The 18,119-nt window shown below is 52.7% G+C and overlaps 9 protein-coding genes and 1 non-coding gene across 10 annotated transcripts; 4 read left to right on the top strand and 6 right to left on the bottom strand.

Annotated features, from left to right (window-relative positions):
- Positions 1-65: 65 nt before the first annotated feature.
- On the top strand, positions 66-1,041 carry RHO25_006170 (uncharacterized protein; the record flags this gene model as incomplete). The annotated part of the gene is made up of 2 exons (XM_023597017.1): positions 66-734; positions 787-1,041. 2 exons carry the CDS (start codon positions 66-68, stop codon positions 1,039-1,041), a joined length of 924 nt encoding a protein of 307 aa, XP_023452349.1.
- A 397-nt stretch (positions 1,042-1,438) lies between these two features.
- RHO25_006169 (uncharacterized protein) lies at positions 1,439-2,683 on the top strand (the record flags this gene model as incomplete). Its single annotated transcript, XM_023597016.2, has 1 exon — positions 1,439-2,683. One exon carries the CDS (start codon positions 1,439-1,441, stop codon positions 2,681-2,683), a length of 1,245 nt encoding a protein of 414 aa, XP_023452350.1.
- Positions 2,684-2,896: 213 nt separating this feature from the next.
- On the bottom strand, positions 2,897-4,012 carry RHO25_006168 (uncharacterized protein; the record flags this gene model as incomplete). The annotated part of the gene is made up of 1 exon (XM_023597015.2): positions 2,897-4,012. One exon carries the CDS (start codon positions 4,010-4,012, stop codon positions 2,897-2,899), a length of 1,116 nt encoding a protein of 371 aa, XP_023452347.1.
- Positions 4,013-4,994: 982 nt separating this feature from the next.
- Positions 4,995-6,163, bottom strand: RHO25_006167 (uncharacterized protein; the record flags this gene model as incomplete). The annotated part of the gene is made up of 2 exons (XM_023597014.2): positions 4,995-6,064; positions 6,118-6,163. The coding sequence occupies 2 exons, from the start codon at positions 6,161-6,163 to the stop codon at positions 4,995-4,997; spliced, it is 1,116 nt and encodes a 371-aa protein (XP_023452348.1).
- Positions 6,164-6,671: 508 nt separating this feature from the next.
- RHO25_006166 (uncharacterized protein) lies at positions 6,672-8,126 on the bottom strand (the record flags this gene model as incomplete). Its single annotated transcript, XM_023597013.2, has 2 exons — positions 6,672-6,843; positions 6,895-8,126. 2 exons carry the CDS (start codon positions 8,124-8,126, stop codon positions 6,672-6,674), a joined length of 1,404 nt encoding a protein of 467 aa, XP_023452547.1.
- Positions 8,127-8,683: 557 nt separating this feature from the next.
- Positions 8,684-10,458, bottom strand: RHO25_006165 (uncharacterized protein; the record flags this gene model as incomplete). Its single annotated transcript, XM_023597012.2, has 2 exons — positions 8,684-8,922; positions 8,979-10,458. The coding sequence occupies 2 exons, from the start codon at positions 10,456-10,458 to the stop codon at positions 8,684-8,686; spliced, it is 1,719 nt and encodes a 572-aa protein (XP_023452270.1).
- Positions 10,459-11,198: 740 nt separating this feature from the next.
- Positions 11,199-13,097, top strand: RHO25_006164 (uncharacterized protein; the record flags this gene model as incomplete). The annotated part of the gene is made up of 2 exons (XM_023597011.1): positions 11,199-11,790; positions 12,013-13,097. The coding sequence occupies 2 exons, from the start codon at positions 11,199-11,201 to the stop codon at positions 13,095-13,097; spliced, it is 1,677 nt and encodes a 558-aa protein (XP_023452550.1).
- A 125-nt stretch (positions 13,098-13,222) lies between these two features.
- Positions 13,223-14,402, bottom strand: RHO25_006163 (uncharacterized protein; the record flags this gene model as incomplete). Its single annotated transcript, XM_065602749.1, has 2 exons — positions 13,223-14,181; positions 14,237-14,402. 2 exons carry the CDS (start codon positions 14,400-14,402, stop codon positions 13,223-13,225), a joined length of 1,125 nt encoding a protein of 374 aa, XP_065458821.1.
- Positions 14,403-15,348: 946 nt separating this feature from the next.
- Positions 15,349-16,482, top strand: RHO25_006162 (uncharacterized protein; the record flags this gene model as incomplete). Its single annotated transcript, XM_023597010.2, has 1 exon — positions 15,349-16,482. One exon carries the CDS (start codon positions 15,349-15,351, stop codon positions 16,480-16,482), a length of 1,134 nt encoding a protein of 377 aa, XP_023452549.2.
- A 900-nt stretch (positions 16,483-17,382) lies between these two features.
- On the bottom strand, positions 17,383-17,484 carry RHO25_006161. Its single transcript has one exon. It is a non-coding gene; the product is annotated as a tRNA-Pro (tRNA).
- Positions 17,485-18,119: the final 635 nt, after the last annotated feature.

Raw genomic sequence — 18,119 nt, 5'->3', positions numbered from 1 at the left:
CGACCTCTTCAGCCTCTTCTTCTTTCATCACGATTGTAGATCAGACACTGACGCACTTTGCCGACATGAAGTCGATTACACTCATACAACTCTCACTCTTTACAGCATTTACTTCTGCTCATTGGCGACGATCACCACAACTCGGAACAAATCTCACATCGGAGGCAGGAAACAGTACCGCACACACGGGCTTCGCACCATCACAGGAAGTCGACCAGTATACTCGGTGTGCTACAAACCCTACAGTTGCACAACGTCGCGTACTGGACGAGTTCTCCCGCGGCCATCATGAGACACCAACAGATCGTGCAACCCGAGTAGTCGAAGTGTATGTGCACGTGGTCTCAACACAATCCAAGCGAGGACGATATAACAATGCAATGGTCCAGAATCAGATTTCCGTAATGAATGACGCATTCAAAGGGACTGGCTTCTCATTCGAGCTTGTCGGTTTCGATATCACTGTTGACGAATCCTGGGCCAAAGCTTCCGCAGGATCCAGCGAAGAGACCGACATGAAGCAAGCTTTGCAACGTGGCAGATACCAAGACCTCAATCTGTACTTCCTGTCGGACCTAGGCGACGGACTACTTGGCTTCTGCTACTTTCCAACAAGCGATCCTTCCAAGCAAATGCGAATGCTTGATGGCTGCATCAACCTCGCAGACTCTATGCCCGGAGGAGCCGCGAAGTACTATGACATGGGATTAACAGCAGTCCACGAAGTCGGTCATGTAAGCCACACTCTTTCCAGCGATGTTATACCGAATGCTGACATGGTCGCAGTGGTTTGGGTTGTACCATGTCTTCGAAGGTGCAAACTGCAATGATGAGAAAGGCGATCGCGTCGGCGATACCCCTCGCCAATCGACACCTACGACAGGATGCCCGACTAACAAGAACTCATGTCCGCGCTCTAAAGGAGTCGACAGTATCAACAACTACATGGACTACAGCTATGATTCGTGCCTCTTCGAATTCACCCCTGGTCAAGGACGTCGGATGAGGGCTTTGTTTGATTCAACCCGGGCTGGAGTATAGGGCAGATTTCGAATTGGCCGTTCTAAGACGGGAGAAGATTGACGATGAATGATTGAGACGACTTCAAGTTTTGATGTTGGCATGTTGGATTGGGAACATTATGATAAGCTTCGGTGCAGTAAATAGAAATTCTGTAGTTGCCTTTAACTTTTCAATATCGAGATGCTGTTCCCTATACATACTTGTACACACAGCTTCGGCCAGAGCCTTCCACCACAGCGCTGTAACTTAGACTTTGCGGAGTTCTTGCCGCTACTGGGCGCAAATAATGGCCAATCAATCTGCACCTCGAAGACCCTGCGCAACCTTAAATCGCCACGCGCTCCTCCCTGTCGACCTCGCGTCTTTTCGCGACACCACTCTACACGACTTTGCAAACCCACAAAATCTCGACAAGATGGGCGCACTCAACCTGGCTGAATGGCAGAAGCTGCCAATCTCGCTCTCCGAACTTTGTATCAACACCACACTCCGCTGTGGCCAGTCCTTCCGATGGCGCAAGAACGATCTCGGCGTCTGGTCTATCGCGCTACACAATCGCATCCTGTCTCTACACCAAGATAAAGAGTACTTATACTACCGCTCAATACCGCCATCGCCGCAAAGTATCAAGATTGAGGCGCCCCCAACACCGCCCTCTTCCAACCCGCCAAGCCTGCCCGAAGGTGGCGAGAAAGACGAAGTGGAAACTCTCGACCTCATCAAACACTACCTGAATCTGGAGCCTAATCTCACAGACCTCTACAAAGAATGGTCTTCCAACGATGCGAACTTCGCCCGTCGAGCGCCCGCTTTCACAGGAATTCGGATCCTCAAACAAGATGCCTGGGAAGCACTCGTAGGCTTCATCTGCTCATCCAACAACAACATCATCCGCATCTCCCAAATGGTCCACAAACTCTGCTCCAACTACGGTCCCCTCCTCGGCCACCTCGAAGACGAACCCTACCACGACTTCCCCACACCCCAAGCACTTTCCGTTCCAGGCGTAGAACAAACACTCCGAAACCTCGGCTTCGGCTATAGAGCAAAATACATCGCAACCACAGCACGCCTAATCACAGAAAAAGACGACCCAGATTGGCTCGACTCATTACGGAATCCTGAATCTCCCGTTTTAGGCGTCTCACCATCTCCAGCAGGTCCTTTCCTCCCAGAAGGTCGCGAAGGCTATCGCGCTGCGCACGAAGCGCTTTTGACTCTGCAAGGTGTCGGACCTAAAGTTGCAGACTGCGTATGTCTCATGGGACTTGGCTGGGGAGAAGCTGTACCTGTTGATACTCATGTCTGGCAAATTGCGCAACGGGATTATAAGTTTGGGAAAGGCAAACATGCGAGTCTGACAAAGGTCACCTATGATGCGATTGGAGCGAAGTTTAGGAGTTTGTGGGGGAAAGAGGCGGGTTGGGCACAGTCGATTCTGTTTACGGCGAATTTGAAGGCTTTTAGTGAGAGGGTTGTGGGGGTGAAGAAGGAGGAAGGTGTGGTGAAGGAAGAGGAGGGCGAGGGTGGAGAGGATGCAACGAGAAGAGTGGTGAAAACGGAGAAGCTGATCAAGCGGGAGTATGTGGACGATGAGGAGAGTAAGGTGTTCGAAGTGGAGGAGAAGAGCACAAGGGCGAAGCGAAAGAGGAGAAATTGAGCGCCACGCTGAAAGTGGTACTTGATTAATGCTCAAGAGCAGCTTGCATACTCCATTGAACCGCCTATGATCATACCAGTAACGCCAAACGCCTTGCTAAAGTGAGAGTTCCTATTCCACATGCAGCGCCCGCTGTCGCGGTCCAGCAAGAAGTGCTGACCAAATTACTCAATACCGCTTAATCGCATACGATCACATCCCCAGCGAAGCCTCCTAGGACGCAGCTTTCGCCCTTCCCGGCGAAGCCCAGCTCAGGATCTTCTCCGACTTGGGCGTCATCGTTCCATTACCCCGCTTCGGCGACGGCGAGCTTCCAGCACTGGTCCTCTTCGCCGGCGGAGTCTTTCTATCCTCAGAGAACCCATTGACCTTACCATTCGACTCCTGCTTCGCAGCTTCTCGCTCATTCTCCTTCGCCAACCCGCGTTCCTGAAGCATAGCGACCACCGAAGTCAATTTATCTTTCTCCTCGCCCTCCTCACACTGCTTTACCAACTTCGCAGCGTCATTGAGAAAATTCATGACTTGTCCAGGTGAAGCCTGCGTGGAAAGGATATTGTACGCGTATACTTTCGTTTCCACTTTCGAATGCTGGTTGTGTACGATCTGAATGCAAAGTGCTCGACACATTTCGTATCTTCCCTGGTCTCGCGCTTGCATGGCTCGAGTTAAGAGCTTCGCGCAATCTTCGCGAGCGCCTTGGATCTTCTTCTCCAGGGATCTGAGATTTACGACTAGAGGATCTTCTGGTTCCCGGGCTTGAGCTTTCAACGACTCCAAAGCACGGCTGACGGCATCGAGATCCGGACAGGTCTTTTTGGCGAATATGGTCTTGACTTCGGGCGTGTCAACGCGGTTTGGACTCGCTGTGCCACTATCCGCGACTGATGACTTGCCACTTTCGGCAGCAGTCTTCTTCTTGGGTGCCAAGAGACCAGCACTCGCCATAGTTTTAAGAGACATCCGTAGAGAGCCATGACTGGAGCCCGTTCGAGTCAACTGTTTGGTCTTTGGCTTCCCATTGGTGGCAGGGAGCTCAGGTTGAAGTGTAGCTGGTGCGGGCTTCACCGTTGCAACAGGTGTCAGTGTCGCTTCCGAGCTTGCAGCTCTCACTGGTAAAGGTCTGACGCCCAGATGCTCTTTCCTCTCCTGTCCGGGAAGCTCGATGGTGATGGATCGGGATCGCGGCGTGCTCAGTGTGTCTTCTGTCATCGGGTCGGGTAGATGCACTGCGGTTCCCCTGCCATGATCATCGGTGATTTTGATTTCCGGCGAGCTGACCGCTGATGTTGGGGCAGTCGAGTTTGGAGTGCTGGCCAGTGAGGCCATAACTGCAGTCCCGCTGAGATGTGTTCAAAGCATCTGAAGATTCCTCGATGGCGGAACGGCGACGTTCGAATCTGGTCTTGCGGATAGTTGCAATGCTTGATGCTTGGCGTTTTGATGCAGTCGATGTTCTCTGCTTGCTTCGTCCTGTGGCGTAAAGAATTGAAAGATGGAAGTCCAAAGTGCAACCACCTTAGTTTGTGATCAGCAAGGTCCAGGTTCTTGCTTGCAACTGAGAAGGTCCAGGTCCCGACTCGGCAAGTGCCAAGCAGGAAGGTATCTGTAGCACCTTCACTCGCAAGAAAACTGAAATTTTCAATAAATCATGAGATCGTAGAGGCGAAACGGTGAATAGTGGAAGCGACTCTGACCATTCACCCCCTCAATAATTTCGAAGCTTTCCAAGAATCAACGTGTTGGTGGTGTTGGTAGACCGCTATTGCTTGATTCTGCATGGGCCAACATTCCAATTGGCAAATCTGTGGCTAGCTGATTGGTAGTTGGGGCGTTGGCGACACTTCGGTTGGGAAAGCGCAGTAAGTTTGTTCCAACACCAGCACACGAAGAGGGGGAATTTTTGCAAAGTCACTTGACGCTGTCGTAGTTGACCTCACTCATTCTGTTCGCATTTGGCGTTTTCTGGGCGTCATCTCTTTGTTCTCAAATCCAGGTTGTGCTGTTGCCAAGACCGGCGGACAGGGCAAGGAATGCATGTCAGGATGACCAAATTGTTGCCGGCTACCAAATCGTCAGTGTGGAACAGTTTGAAGCATTGGCAGACGCAATGACGCAGCATCTTGAAATTGACGGATTTCATTATGCGTATCGTCTTCACTGTCGTTTTGGTTGCGGACTGCAGAGCAATGCCACGAGCGCCATGATGCAGCATCAAATGATGTTGTGCGCCATTTCCCTCCAGACAACCATTACCCATTCGTAACCATCAGATGCTTCGTGATCGTGAATCATGCATGATGCTAAGGCATCACAAGTCATTGTAGCCCAGGATTCTCTTTGGCAAGCTCTTCTCACTGACAGCCCAAGTCCACGCTCTTCCCGCTTCGCCTTGGAACAGAGATTCCGGTGCTGAGGACTTTTCTAGCATACCATCCTTCTCCATGGACTTCATCTCGTGCCCGGTCGTGTACGTCAGGAAATGCTCAAAATCTTGGGTTTCCAGCGCAATTGCGTTGCCACTGATGCCGTGGCACAAGCAAGGCTCCTTGGTCAAAAGCCCGCGCTCGAGAATACACTCTCTGCCTTTCGTGATGGCCTTCTCAATACGATCCTTCAGGTTTGGGAAATACTCCTTGATCGACTCCAAACTTGCGATCACACCTGGAGCTCCATGACAAAACTGCACCAGACGATCTCGCTCAGGTGGCACGCTGCTGGGGAAGTTCCCAGAATCATACTGGTAAGTAAGCAGCACTGCCAGCTCAGCTTCCAATTTCGGGGCGTATTTCTGTGGATTCGTCAACACGACCTGTGTGATGATTCCCATTGTGCCGTGCACAGCCCCAATGTATGCCTTTCCATGCCACTTCCATGGTCGTGGAGAATCTAGTATCGCATCCACAACGTCGTCTTGCGTGTCTGTAATGAGTTGCAACGTTTTCTCATCATCCACGAAGCTCGCCTTGATCAGTCGAAGTAGATAGAGGTATCCCGCACGCCCATATAGCAGCTCGTTCTCGGTTCCTTCTTCTAGTGCTTCTGCGCTGTAGTCGCAAAGGTTGGAGGCCATGTCTGCATCTTTCGAGCTCGCAGCCCCAATCGCAAGGAGAGCAAGAATATCGTCCGTTATACCACATTTGCCAATCGAAGGTCCAGGATACGTAGCGAAATGATCTTGCGCATGTTTCAGGTAGGCAGCACTCCAAACACCGAGCGGATGGCCCTCGATCTCGAAGTCCGGGTACATGCCCTGCAGGACGAGCAAGGCATAGGCGACGGACACAGGGCCCTTGAAGAGCCCTCCGCCGGGTTTGATGCTCGCAGGAGGATGTTCGGTTACCAGGCGCGTGAGGGAGGCTTCGAGCTGGCGGCGAGGATCTGCAGCTACAGGTTAGCGGGTGCATTTCGCACTATGAGCCCGGGTAACCAACCTCGTCGCGCAGGCGGCGCATCGTTTTTGAAGTAGCGAGGAGGCATCGTGAGCGAGGCGGAGTCGTCTCACAGCTTCATCGAGGGTCGACTCGATATGAGTCGCATTCGAGCAGCTACCAGCGCGCGGGAAGCTGGTCGCGTGGCCGGGTGCAGTGTTGAGCAAACAGTCACGGAAGTGATTTCGGCTTTTTGCGCAGCGCCTTCCGAGAAGAGTGCGCGGAGCAGGCTGTCACTGCGCACGCAGGAATGTTCAAGTGAAGTCGAGTTGTCCAGCCTCACAATTCGCATCAAGTTGACTGGTGATGCATTGCTCTGACGTAGCAGCGGGGTGCAAGGGTGCGGACAGCACTCCGCTCCTCCCAATGTGAAGATTCAATTTTGTGCATTTTCGAATGCTGCAGCATAGAAATTGTGCATTGAGCAGGAAGTGCTTATTTGACATCTTGAATAGTTCAATTTTATCTATTATCCTCAAGTGGTGCCACTGTCAGCCTTGAAGGGGTATAGGAATGCCCGCTACTCTCAAGTTGACGATCAACACACTACTGCCAATCTATCCTTTCTTGCTGATGCGATCCAGACGCGCTCTGTTGACAGCAATCTGGTCGTCCACCTTATCCGTCTTTCCAATGATACGATCGATGTGCTTGTTCTGCGAGTCAATCTCGTTGCCCATGGCCTGGCCCAGCTGGTTAAGCGTTCGAGCACCGCGATGAATGGCGTCCCTGAAAAGTCAGCATGCAGTTCTCTTGCGTGTAAAGAGGACTTTTACTCACAAGTTGTCTTCGATCTCGTTCTCCATCTCGTCGTCCTCGCTGTCAGCCTCAAACTGATATTTGGCACGATCGGCAAGACTCTTCTGGTTATTGGTCCTGACCACGTTGCCATTCAAATCTCGCTGCTGAGCCTGGTGTCTCGCCTGGGTGCTGTATGCCTCCGACCGCGTGGCATCGGCTTGTCGTCTCTCCGCTTGATGCTTCTCCAGCGCAATGGCATTTGCTGCTTCTTCTCGCTTCTTGGCTGTGAACGGATTTGCAACGTGAACTGCAAACATGCTTCTGTTCAGTGTCTTGAGCTCACGAGCCTTCTCCTCTGCAAGACGATTCTGGTTGGAAGCCATGTCCAGGTTGCGTTCCGTATTATGGATACGCTCTCCTTGTGCGCCCAATCTGGCAAGAGTCTCGCGACCTGTCTGCTCCGCTTGCTCAGCAATGCGGCGTGCATTACGAGTGGATGCCACATCCTGCTGCTTGATGAATCGAATCTGTTGTTTCGTCGCGTTGACATCTTCCTCTTCTTGTTCCTCCGCAGTGAGTTCACGCGGAGGTCCAGACCCGTAGCCGTCAGGCATATCGTTTGAGCCATATCCACCTGTGTTGTTGTAGCTGTTGTCGCCGCCTTGTGGCTCTGTCGAGTCCGCCGGTCTGCTCTGTGCTCTGTTGGCAGCATCGCCGAAGAGTGCGTCACGGCCTGCCTGGGTATCCATGGTCTCATTGCTCCTGGTCCGGCCTAGCCCACCGTAACCACCAGACCCATAACGCGATTGTGCGGGTTGTCCATTGCCATATGGATCGCTGCCATAACCTCCCACTTGTCCGTAAGAGTTGCCTGATCCTCCAAATCGTTGTTGCGGAGGGCCTCCTCCATATCCGCCAGGCGGCACAGGACTCTTGTCGTAGCGATTGGGTGCAGGTCCGTTGCCGCTGTTTCCGTAAGCAGGTGGTGCACTCTGCTCGCTGCTGAGACTGAGGTTGCCGAACGAACTTGTCGGCGGCTGTGTCGAGTTCACGCTCTTCGCGTATGGGTCATTGTTATTCTGGTTGGCGTATGGATTGCCGCCGCTCTTCGCATACGGATCGTTGCCAGCTGGTGGGACGGCGTAGGGGTTGTTGGAAGCGGGAGCAGGCGAACTCGATTTGCCCTTGGAGCGCCCGCCAAAGAGGGATGACTTCTTGGCTTCGAGATCGCCGTCCTTCTCCTTGTCCTTTTTGCTTAAGCCGAAGGGCATGATTGCGATGTGGGTGTGCAGGAGTAAATGTACGAAACAGGAAGAGGGCACAAGGAGGACGTGAGGTGGGAAATGTTGGTGGAGAGCTACGGCGCCGATCAGGGAGCGATCTGTCGCAGGCGATCGTGTCGACGTTCGAGGAGTGGCTGAGTTGCAACGCCGCCGCTTTTGGGCGCAGACAAAGATAGTTCAGGCACGGCAAGTTTCAGGTCAGGCACCAGCATATCATGTGCATTGCATTCAACATCGTGATAATCGCATGTGTTGCAACGCAACTTGAGCGTAATCCGATGTGGCGGCCATACCGCTTTTGATCCTTTGTGCACTTCTCCGCGCCGCAGCGCTCACACACTATGGTACAGCAGTCTCAATGTTCTTCTGCTCGCGACAGAGCAACTTCTCAATCTTGCGAACGCATTTACTTTTCACGGCCATGTTCGAAACTTTTCGCTTCCGCCTCAACCATCGAAATATCCTGCTCGCTCCCGTCGCAACCCCAACGCCTTTGCCATGCTGCCGCTCACACTGAAAGAGAAGCGACTCTATTGGGTGTGGACTTACCAAGCGTTGACGTCGAAGTATTCTTCGCCGAAGTAGGTCACGACGACCGTGCGATCGGCGAACTTGCGGCCTGCCAATGCAGCCAAAGCCTTTGCTGCGTGCTCCGGAGCCTCGTACTTGAGATAGATCTTGCCAACGCCGTTGCTTTGGCGAGAACCACCAGTAGGGCGTGGCATCTTGACCTCGAGTAGTGGGCCATACTTGGCACACTCCTCCTTGACATCTTCGAGAATTTCTGTAGCATTTGCGTTAGTGGATGCGGGGCTGTGCTGGAGGTCAGTAGACTCTTACCATCTGCATCATCAGGATCCATCAGTTCCTCGGGCGTAATCATGTTCATCAGGGCGAGCACACGTCCGTTGTCCGACTCGCTCGATTTCGCACCGGCCATCATGCTCATGGCGTTGACACTCATTTCGCTGCTGACTTGCTGAATGCCAATACTGGCAAGCTTCACACGCATAGCGACATCTCCGAGTTCCATTCCATTGAGCGCCTCCACGGCCGTCTTGGTGACGGATGAGTCCTTGTACTCGCAGAAAGCGATACCTCTGCTTTCGCCCGAAGACTGGTCCTTGACAAGGATGAAATTCTTGAGCTCACCAAAAGACATGAGCAGTTCCTGGATCTGCTCTTCGCCCAAAAAGGCAGGCAGGTTAGTGATGGAGATCTTGTTCTGTGTATCCGGCACAATGTTAGACAATAGCCCGGCCTCGTGCTGCGTATCGTCGGTGACATTTGGCACGATATAATCCTTGGGTCGCTTGATTTGGAGGCCCTTGGAAGCGCCATTGGCATCTCCGTTAGTGTCCATCGCGTTCGGATCCATGACAATACCATCAAGAGCCATGGCATTAGTGGCGTCCTCTGGGGTCTTGAACTCAACTAGCGAATAACTGTTGTCTTTCGCAGTCTGAGCAGAAATGCAAGGATCTGCACCTCGAGTGACGTTGAGTCCGTTCAGCTGAAGGTTGAAGAAGTCAACAATGCTTTCGTCAGTGGCAGAGGCTGGGATGTTGTAAAGCAGAACACGCTTGGACTGTCGTGCTGTGGAGGGCTTGAGCGCAGAGCTGCTTGCTTGATTACCGGGTTGGTTCATGAATGCCTGTAATTTAGCTGGGTCCATGGGCTGTTGGCGAGGCGCGCCTGGAAGTGGGAACATGCCGGATAGCTTAGCCTGCTCTGCGGTTACATTGTCGTACCCGGAAGGCTTGATGTCCCATTGCGTCAAACGACGCTTGCGCTCGAGGATATTGACAACATCAGTCAAGTCCGGAGTCGGCTCTCGTGGCTTCTTGGGTGGAGGAGACGCACTCTCGCGCTTCATCTGGCGCTCGAGCTGTCTCATATCGTCGCGATCCTGGCCACGGTCTCGCCTGTCATCGTCTCTGGGGCCTCGGCCTCCACGGTGGTCGCGATCATCACGTCGTCCTCCGCGTCTGTCAGCGAACAAGTCCTCGCGTTCGCCTCCTCGGCGGTCATCACGGCGCCGGCCACCGCCGTCATCGCGTCTGGCATCTCGGCGCGCAGATCCACGATCTCTGTTCCAGTCTCTGTCATCTCGCTCGCGTCCTCCTCCTCCGCCGCCGTTGTAGCGCTCTTCTCGCTCTCGCTCCCGATAACCACGGCTCGATGAGTAGCTGTCTATCTCTGGTCCGTCGCGTCGGCGGTGATGTGGCGAGCGCGAGCGGCGACTGTCGCGGCGATCCTCATCACGTCGGTGGTCGCGTCGTCGATCGTCACGTCCTGACTGCATGCGACGGTCAGACATGCTGTGCTGACCACGTGTGTTGTGCTGTCTGAGCTCTTACTAGCCAATCCTGCGGACTTCGCGGGCGATTCGAGGAGAGGCTACGAGTTAGATCGGTGGGGGCGGAGCGCTGTTATCAGCGTGCTGAGAGTGTGGCGAGACCTAGATAGGCACTCATCCAGCTGCTGTCGGTGTTGGTGCGCGAAGAGATGGACTCGGGCGAGTCGAGAGGTTGTTGTTGCAGCTCGCTGAAGTTTGCTGCAGCTCCAGTCCAACTCCCAAATTCGTGGCCGGCAATCTCCGTCCGCGGACCCCTGTCTGCCTGCGCCTGCTTCACCTGCCATTCACCATTGCACATTTCTCCTCCTACACTCATGCATTTGGCATCACCGGATCGAACTTGGGCGTTGAAAGGGCTCATTGAAACAACATGACTGACATTGAGTGGCTGCTCCATTGCTCTCCAAGCTGAACCACGCATTCGTTTGGTACCATGATGGCCAACGACGCTTCACACGCTTGGTGAGCTCAGCAATAGCTGCTATTCGTGAATACTTGCTGTGACAGAGCTGAAATCAGTCGTCACGAAACGTTTTCTTCCAGCCGCTGGAGATTGTGGCTCGAATCATTCAGCTGGACATTAGCGGCAACGCCACCACATTTCAGCTGTGGTCGCCCGTTTCCCTCTTTTTGAAGCTGACCTGTAGCTCCACTAATAATTGTTGCTTGTATTCCAAGAGCAGATATCGGGTTTTCGAAACATGAGACTGATCAATGTCGAGACATATGAGCTGGAGCAATTTGCAGAGCAAGAATGTCCCAGCTACGCCATCCTGTCACACACATGGCAAGGCAAGGAAGTAACATTTTCGGAATGGAACGACTGGCTTACCGGCAAACACGAGGGCGATACACCGGGCATTCAAAAGATCACAGCATTTTGCAACGAGGCAAATCGTTTTGAGGTGTTTCGAATCAATCAACGATATGCATGGGCAGACACCTGCTGCATCAACAAGCAGGATCCGACAGAGCTGTCGGAGGCCATCAACTCGATGTTTCGCTACTATCAAAATGCACAGGTGTGCAAGGTGTATCTTGCCGATGTTGACGAGCAGCCCGGAAGTGAAAGCATGATAGCGGCAATCTGTCGCAGTACTTGGTTCAATCGAGGTTGGACTTTGCAAGAACTATTGGCCCCGACCCGCCTCGAATTTCTGAACTCGCACTGGATGTCTCTCGGCATTTTAGGCGATGACAAAGATCTGACAGAGGCCATTGCTCAGAGGACTGGCATCAGCACCGCTGTCCTCCGCCGTCGGGCAAGCCCTTCTGAGTTCAGTGTCGCTACCCGTATGTCTTGGGCTTCCCAACGCCGAACTACGCGACTGGAGGACGAAGTATATTGCCTGCTTGGAATCTTTGGCGTGAATATGCCGTTATTGTACGGAGAAGGGCGTCTGGCCTTTCGACGATTGCAAGAAGAGAGTATCCTTCGATCGACTGATCATTCCATCTTTGCTTGAGAGTATACATCTAGCGAAGACATGATACATGACGACACGCATCTTGCAGGTCAGCTCCTGGCACCCTCCCCACTTCACTTTGAGTATGCGTTGAACAATGAGGTTGTACAACACTATCAAGATGTGGACGGTTGGGTGGAAGCGTATGGACTTACGAATCTGGGCCTCAGACTTCGCCTACCGCTTCTTAGGTGCGGCAAGATGCCCTCGGCGTACCACCCGATCCTCAACTGCGCCTTCAGGAAAGATTGCGAAGGGCCTCTGGCGCTGACGGTGCGACGTCGAGGGCAGAAGGGCGATAAAGGTTACCTCGTCGAGCACATCTATGAGTGCTGTGCTATCGCGATCGACAACGACTACCCACACGTCAGCAAGCTTCATTTCAGTGGCAACTCCATCCCTGCAAGCTCCAGCAAAGTTTGCTCTGCCACGCATTTGTCACGCATGAGTATCGTCTCGGAAGAATTGCTGTTGGAGCAAGGATACGTGAAGAACGCTGTTACTATCTCCCGAGAAAGCGTGAGCAAAGTGCCACCGGCTTCTGCACTTCCGAGAGACTGGTACAATAACAAGGCTGCCTCCTCGGCACCAAGGATCAGACTCAGATTCGACGGTAACACGGATCTGCCTCTACCGAAGCGTGGTGACTACTTTCCTCAGGACAAATGGCTGCAGAGCGAAGATGTTTTCGTATCGCAAGGTGATTGTGGCATTATCACATATAAGAGCGACTGGCTGCCCGATCTCGCTTTCGTGGTAGGGTACAATCGGCCATGGGCGCCACTCGAGCTAGGCGTGTTCGAGTTGACTGGTACCACCGCACTTGAAGTTCTACATATTGTATCTGGCGTTGACTCCTGGTTTATCATGGCGCCAGGTGATTCAAGAAATTTCTCCTGGTCACGACAGATTGGGTTTACGGCGAAACTTGAGACACGAAAAGCGATGGGGACACAGTTTTTGACTCTGCACATATGCATGCAGATTTGGAATAAGACACCCGATGAGCTGATTGAGCCCTGGACAAAGGATCGCTACTTGGCGGCAGCATCTGAACGGTATGCTCCGCAAGCTCCCTCTGCTGGCTTCTTCCAGAACAGATCTGCTGTTCTTGTTGAGCTGACAGATTGCTGATTCGATGCGAATGGATGAATCGAACGCGCTCAGCTTGGCCGCTCAGCTTGGCCGCTTCGTGTGATGTTCGGATCAATCTACACAGTCCTGAACACCAATCACTCGCAGCCGGCGCCTCCTTCAGATCAAGATCTCTCGCCAGAGGAGCTCGATTTGATTTGCCAAGGCGCCGGTGCAACTAGCGGGTTGCGGCCATAACCTGGCTTGTCGACTTCCAAGGCGAGCAGACGATATACTCGTGAGAATAATTCGTGCTGCACTGGCGTGCGGGGTTGATGTCGGGCTTCCATTGTGGTCCTCACCTGCACTACAGCAGTGTGCAGAGCATGAAACCAGGCCGGTGTCTTGTCACGATCGCTTTCCGACCACGGTCCAGCAGCAGACACCGCATTGAGAAATGCTGTGGCAGCTCGCTCTAAGGGATAAAAGCCGGGAAATTTGCGATCTGCTAGACCGTCGGAGAGCGCTCTCATTGTCAAGTAGCAATCGTAAAGAAGCCGTATGTGTGCTTCGGGGCTCGTAATCGCGATGCCGGCATCTTGGTCGGTGTAGAAGTTGGCGAGCGAGGTTCCAGAGCCGTCGACTATCTCCAGCGTCATTCCTCCCAGCATTCGCAATGGATAGAACATGGCTTGGATGCTCTCCATCGCGCTGGCCGCATCGGGCTGGGCCATGATGCGCAAATGGCGCACGCTGTTGCCTTCCCGTAGCATGCGACAAAGGGAGTACAGCGTATTGGCGATGCATCCGATCCGCTGATCCGCACCGCCGACTGACAACTGAGACCAGATGTCGTCGGGTACGATCACGCGCAAGTGGTGAGCTCGACGAAGGAACTCGGGCCATTTCAATGCCGTGAAATGCGTGTCTGGCTGTAGTCTCAACATATGCGGCGTGAATGATCCACAGCGATGGCCATGTGCGCACACACCGGAGTCCTTGATCACGACATCAACATAGTTGAGTCTGTAGAGCAAACCCGTCGCCTCCTGATTGATTTGGCGAGAAGTGCGCAAGATCTGAGGAAAACAGGTAAATGAGTCTTGCAATGTCAGGAGCTCTGCGTAGACCATGTTCCGAAGCTCTGGGTGGGTGTGTTAGTGTGATACAGCTGATACTTGGGCGAAGTCCCGAGTTACCTGGTGCAAGGTTCTCAAACGGGAATGTCGCATCCTGATCTGCCTTGACAAGGGCAGCAATGTAGTCCTTCTTGGTTGGGCCTTTTTCCGTTTTCGAGTTGACCACGACTTCGCGATCGGTGGCGAACTTGACCAATTCGTCTTTCCTGCAGCGATTGTATCGCATGATGTTGTTGTCGTCGTGCTCAATGTTGCTGTGCCAGGTCAACTCAAGTGGGCAGATGTCGTGTCAATCAGGCGGCATCAATCGTGCCCATTTGTATCTCACTTGCGGCTTTGTTTGTCGCGTTCGCCGATTGTGAAAGGCTGCGAAGGCAGATTAGACCGACGACCCGTCGTCGCCAGGTGCTTCCATCGCTAATTCCAGTCAAGGTTTCCATGAAGCTAGTAGTACTTTCTACTTGTGCGCTTGCGTTCGCCTGTAGTCGATGCTGGAGCATGGTCTCACGTTTTGTCTGGTACACAGTTCTGATTCTCGGCCCTTTCCCCTTTAATGTATCTTTACTTACTGAGACTTTCCATTGGCACTCGAGAATGAAGCTAGATGGATAACGAAGCGTAGTACTGAGCCATCAACACGTATCTTGCAATCGTTTGATAGGAGAGGTTTCACTTTGACGTGAGCTGGCACTGAGTTGGCTCAAGTCGATTCATGTTTTTCAGGCTCCGGCACGCCAAAGGCACAATTCCTAACTGTTTTCGTCTTGACATGTGCACGCCGGTGAAGCCACAAGCACGCGACGTGAAGGCAGAAGTGAGATGCGAACGTGAAGGAGACGAATAGGGTTTGTACCGCGTGCACCGGCAGGCAGCCGAAGTGCCGAGACACCATCTCGTGCCTGCCTGCCTTACACCACCTCTGTTGCTTTCTCTTTGGAACCTCTCTTTCACTTTCGTCTCACGCACGCCGATTTCACACAACAACACGCTTTTAGATCCCTCGTTGTCCTGAGTTTGCTCACTCCGAAGGGCATGAAATGAGGTGATTGCCCGCATGACGGCCACCTTGGTGTCAATCCACTGGCACGTGCCAGCAGATGACATCAACTCGACACCGACGCCAAACGAGGTTGTCTTCCAAACTGCCACGCATTCGCAAGAACCGCCTCAAGATGGAAGTCGTGTCGATCAAGGACTTTGAGCGAGAAGAAATTAACGAGCTTGACTATGTCCTACATTCGGCGGTCGACCAGCTGGTTGCTCTGACACATCCGAAAGACTATTTGGCGAGCCTGAATGATCTCGTCTACCATTTCGGCACGCTGAACTTTGGCGAAGAGGGAGGGTTTCGGCGATTTGGCTTCAGTCTGCCTTCGACATGCCCGCAGTGGCCAGGTCCACGATTTGGATCATTCTCGCTGCACAAGGTCATTGCTAAAGTGCACTCGAAGCCACGCTCCAGAAAGGGGCAATCCGTTGGAGCCGCCAAAGCAGTCTCGTCGCCGAGGTTGCGCCCAAAACCGCCGAAGACGAAGGTGACCTGCAATTTCACGGCAAAGGGCGGTGCTGCACTTGTCCGTCGGTCGCCACCACTATGCCTACTGAACCTACCTCCAGAAATACGGAACTCCGTCTGGAACTTGCTAGCTGTGCGCAAGGATCCTGTCGAAGCACAGCTTCGCCGGATCCAGCCTTGCAAAAAATTGACTCCACATCGCAAGACCGTTATCCGCCGCTTTCCGCAAGAGCCACTCGCAGCGAGTGCCAACAAGCAGATGCGACGTGAGATTCTATCAATCTTCTATGGAACAAATCGCTTCATCTTTGAGCGAAATGCATGCAGCATGTTCGCTGATCTTAGCATGTTAAGTCCGCCGAACATTATGACATGGAAGCCGCGAGCGGATGTTGCAGGCTTCCTGACCTCTGTCGAACTCCGGTTCAATGCGCTTCCGAGAACGCTTTCAATGGCTCATATCGTGTACGCGATGCGGCGAGGACCAGAAGGCTCGACCACCATTGAAGTGAAAACGGAGAAGACCGGCAAGCAGAAGAAGAAGTGCACCGAGGAGCAATATTGTCTTTGTCACGAGTTCGCCGTTGCTCAGGCTGTCAGCGAGACTGCCTCGAAGAATCGCGAGTTAGACCTCGCTGGTTGTGCGCTGAATGTGGTACGCAAGCGACATGACACTATGTTTGCAGCACCGGTGATGCAGAACAGCAAGAGCGGCAACTTCTATCCTCCTAACGCTGTCTGCGATCGATGCGAGAAGGCGACGTTTGAGATCGTTTACAGTGGCGTTTGATGGGTTACATCGAGGCATGGCGAGGCGTTAGAAAGGGTAGTAGATGGGAAGGATATGGGTTATGAGTGTATGCATTGGACGAGAGATGATGGCTTCTATGGCAGATACCCCTTTGGTTTGTTTATTTGCAGCAGTATACGATGAAGTGCTCAGCCCGTTCGGACGAGATCGAGGGAACGCTAAGAGGGCATATTGGATTGATTCACGAAGCACACGACCGGATAGAGAAGAAGCTTGGAACTGCAGGCATAGGCGCGGGAGGATTAGAGAACAGGGACATCTACGATTAGAGGGGGAAAGACGAGAAGAAGGATAAGAAGTAGGGCGGCCTTGTCCGCGGGCATCTGCCTATTCACGAGCAGGGGCCGCAAAAGGCCGACTGGTGCACTTGGGTCGTGAAGTCCTGCAGTGCGAAACCTCGAGATCAAGACCGAACGTTCATGCAAACTCAGAAGACTGCCAACGCGAGCACAGCGACAAGATCGCAGCTGCACCTGTTCATCATGGCTATTCAAGCGTTTTCATTAGCTACCTGAGCTCTTCCGATGAATGGCCCATTCCAGCTCCCTGGAGGTGCATTACTCCGAGAACGCATACATGAGGAAGCTTGCTTGTACTAAAGCGCACAAAAGCAAAGAAGACGGTCAGGCTTGATGCGTAGTCTGCATGATTACGTCTACTTTTCGAAGTGCACGACTGAATCATACTGTAGATAGTATCTCTACATGTTACTTCAGCGATCGAAGTCAAGTCTCCCGCTGCAGAAGCGGTGATGGCGTGGTACCCAGCCCTCGGCGGGGCAAAACAAATATGCTCCATCATCCCTAACTGGCCCCTCGATCCACATTCAACCAGGACACCGCAGGATATGCCGTCTGCAAAAATGTGCTCCGTAATACTGGGTTCTTCCGGGAGTCGAACCCGGGACCTGTCACATTTCGATGCAGAGAAACTCTGCGGGAATTACCCGAAGCGACAATCATACCACTAGACCAAAGAACCGGTTCAGATGGGAGATTGGGGTTGTGGAATAATATGTTAGCTATCCAATCCCTAAGAGCAGCCCGAAAACCTTGAATTGAAGATTCTCGACCCAGATTTCGCTAGTATGGTGATACTCGCCGAGAACATTTCAATTTATGAACTTTGTCACACGAATTTCAAGGTATACGCTTCTGCGCTGCGACTTATGCACAAGGCGAAAAGATCGTTGCCCGGAACATAGTTCAGGGTCTTTGCATGTTACCACAGCGGAATATCGACGGGAGCTTACTTCAGTCGCCGAGAGATTCCTTTTGCTTTCTTTTGAGGCCTATCTCTATGTAATGCGATGGCTGTTGCCTTGGCGCGATCTTTTTGCCCAAGCGATGAGACTTTCCAAAGCTTCATCCCTGCACGATAAGAGGGAGTCGAACATCGAGAGCATGTATCAGCAGATTGATGATACGGCGACGGTTCGTCGACCAGGGGAAGGTCAGTTTACTGAGCGGTGATGGCCGGAGGAACAGATTCTGGATTTGTATGTTTTACAGTTTCTATGGTGAATCGAAGCATAAATTGCTGAAACCGAACTTCAAGCGCCGATAAGATGTCTAATGCTAAGATACAATGATATGTAGGCATGGCAGCATATGCTT

Source organism: Cercospora beticola, chromosome 4 (assembly GCF_033473495.1).
Source record: "Cercospora beticola chromosome 4, complete sequence".
Classification (NCBI taxonomy): Eukaryota; Fungi; Ascomycota; class Dothideomycetes; order Mycosphaerellales; family Mycosphaerellaceae; genus Cercospora; species Cercospora beticola.
This window is presented reverse-complemented; position numbering and strand designations above follow the sequence as displayed.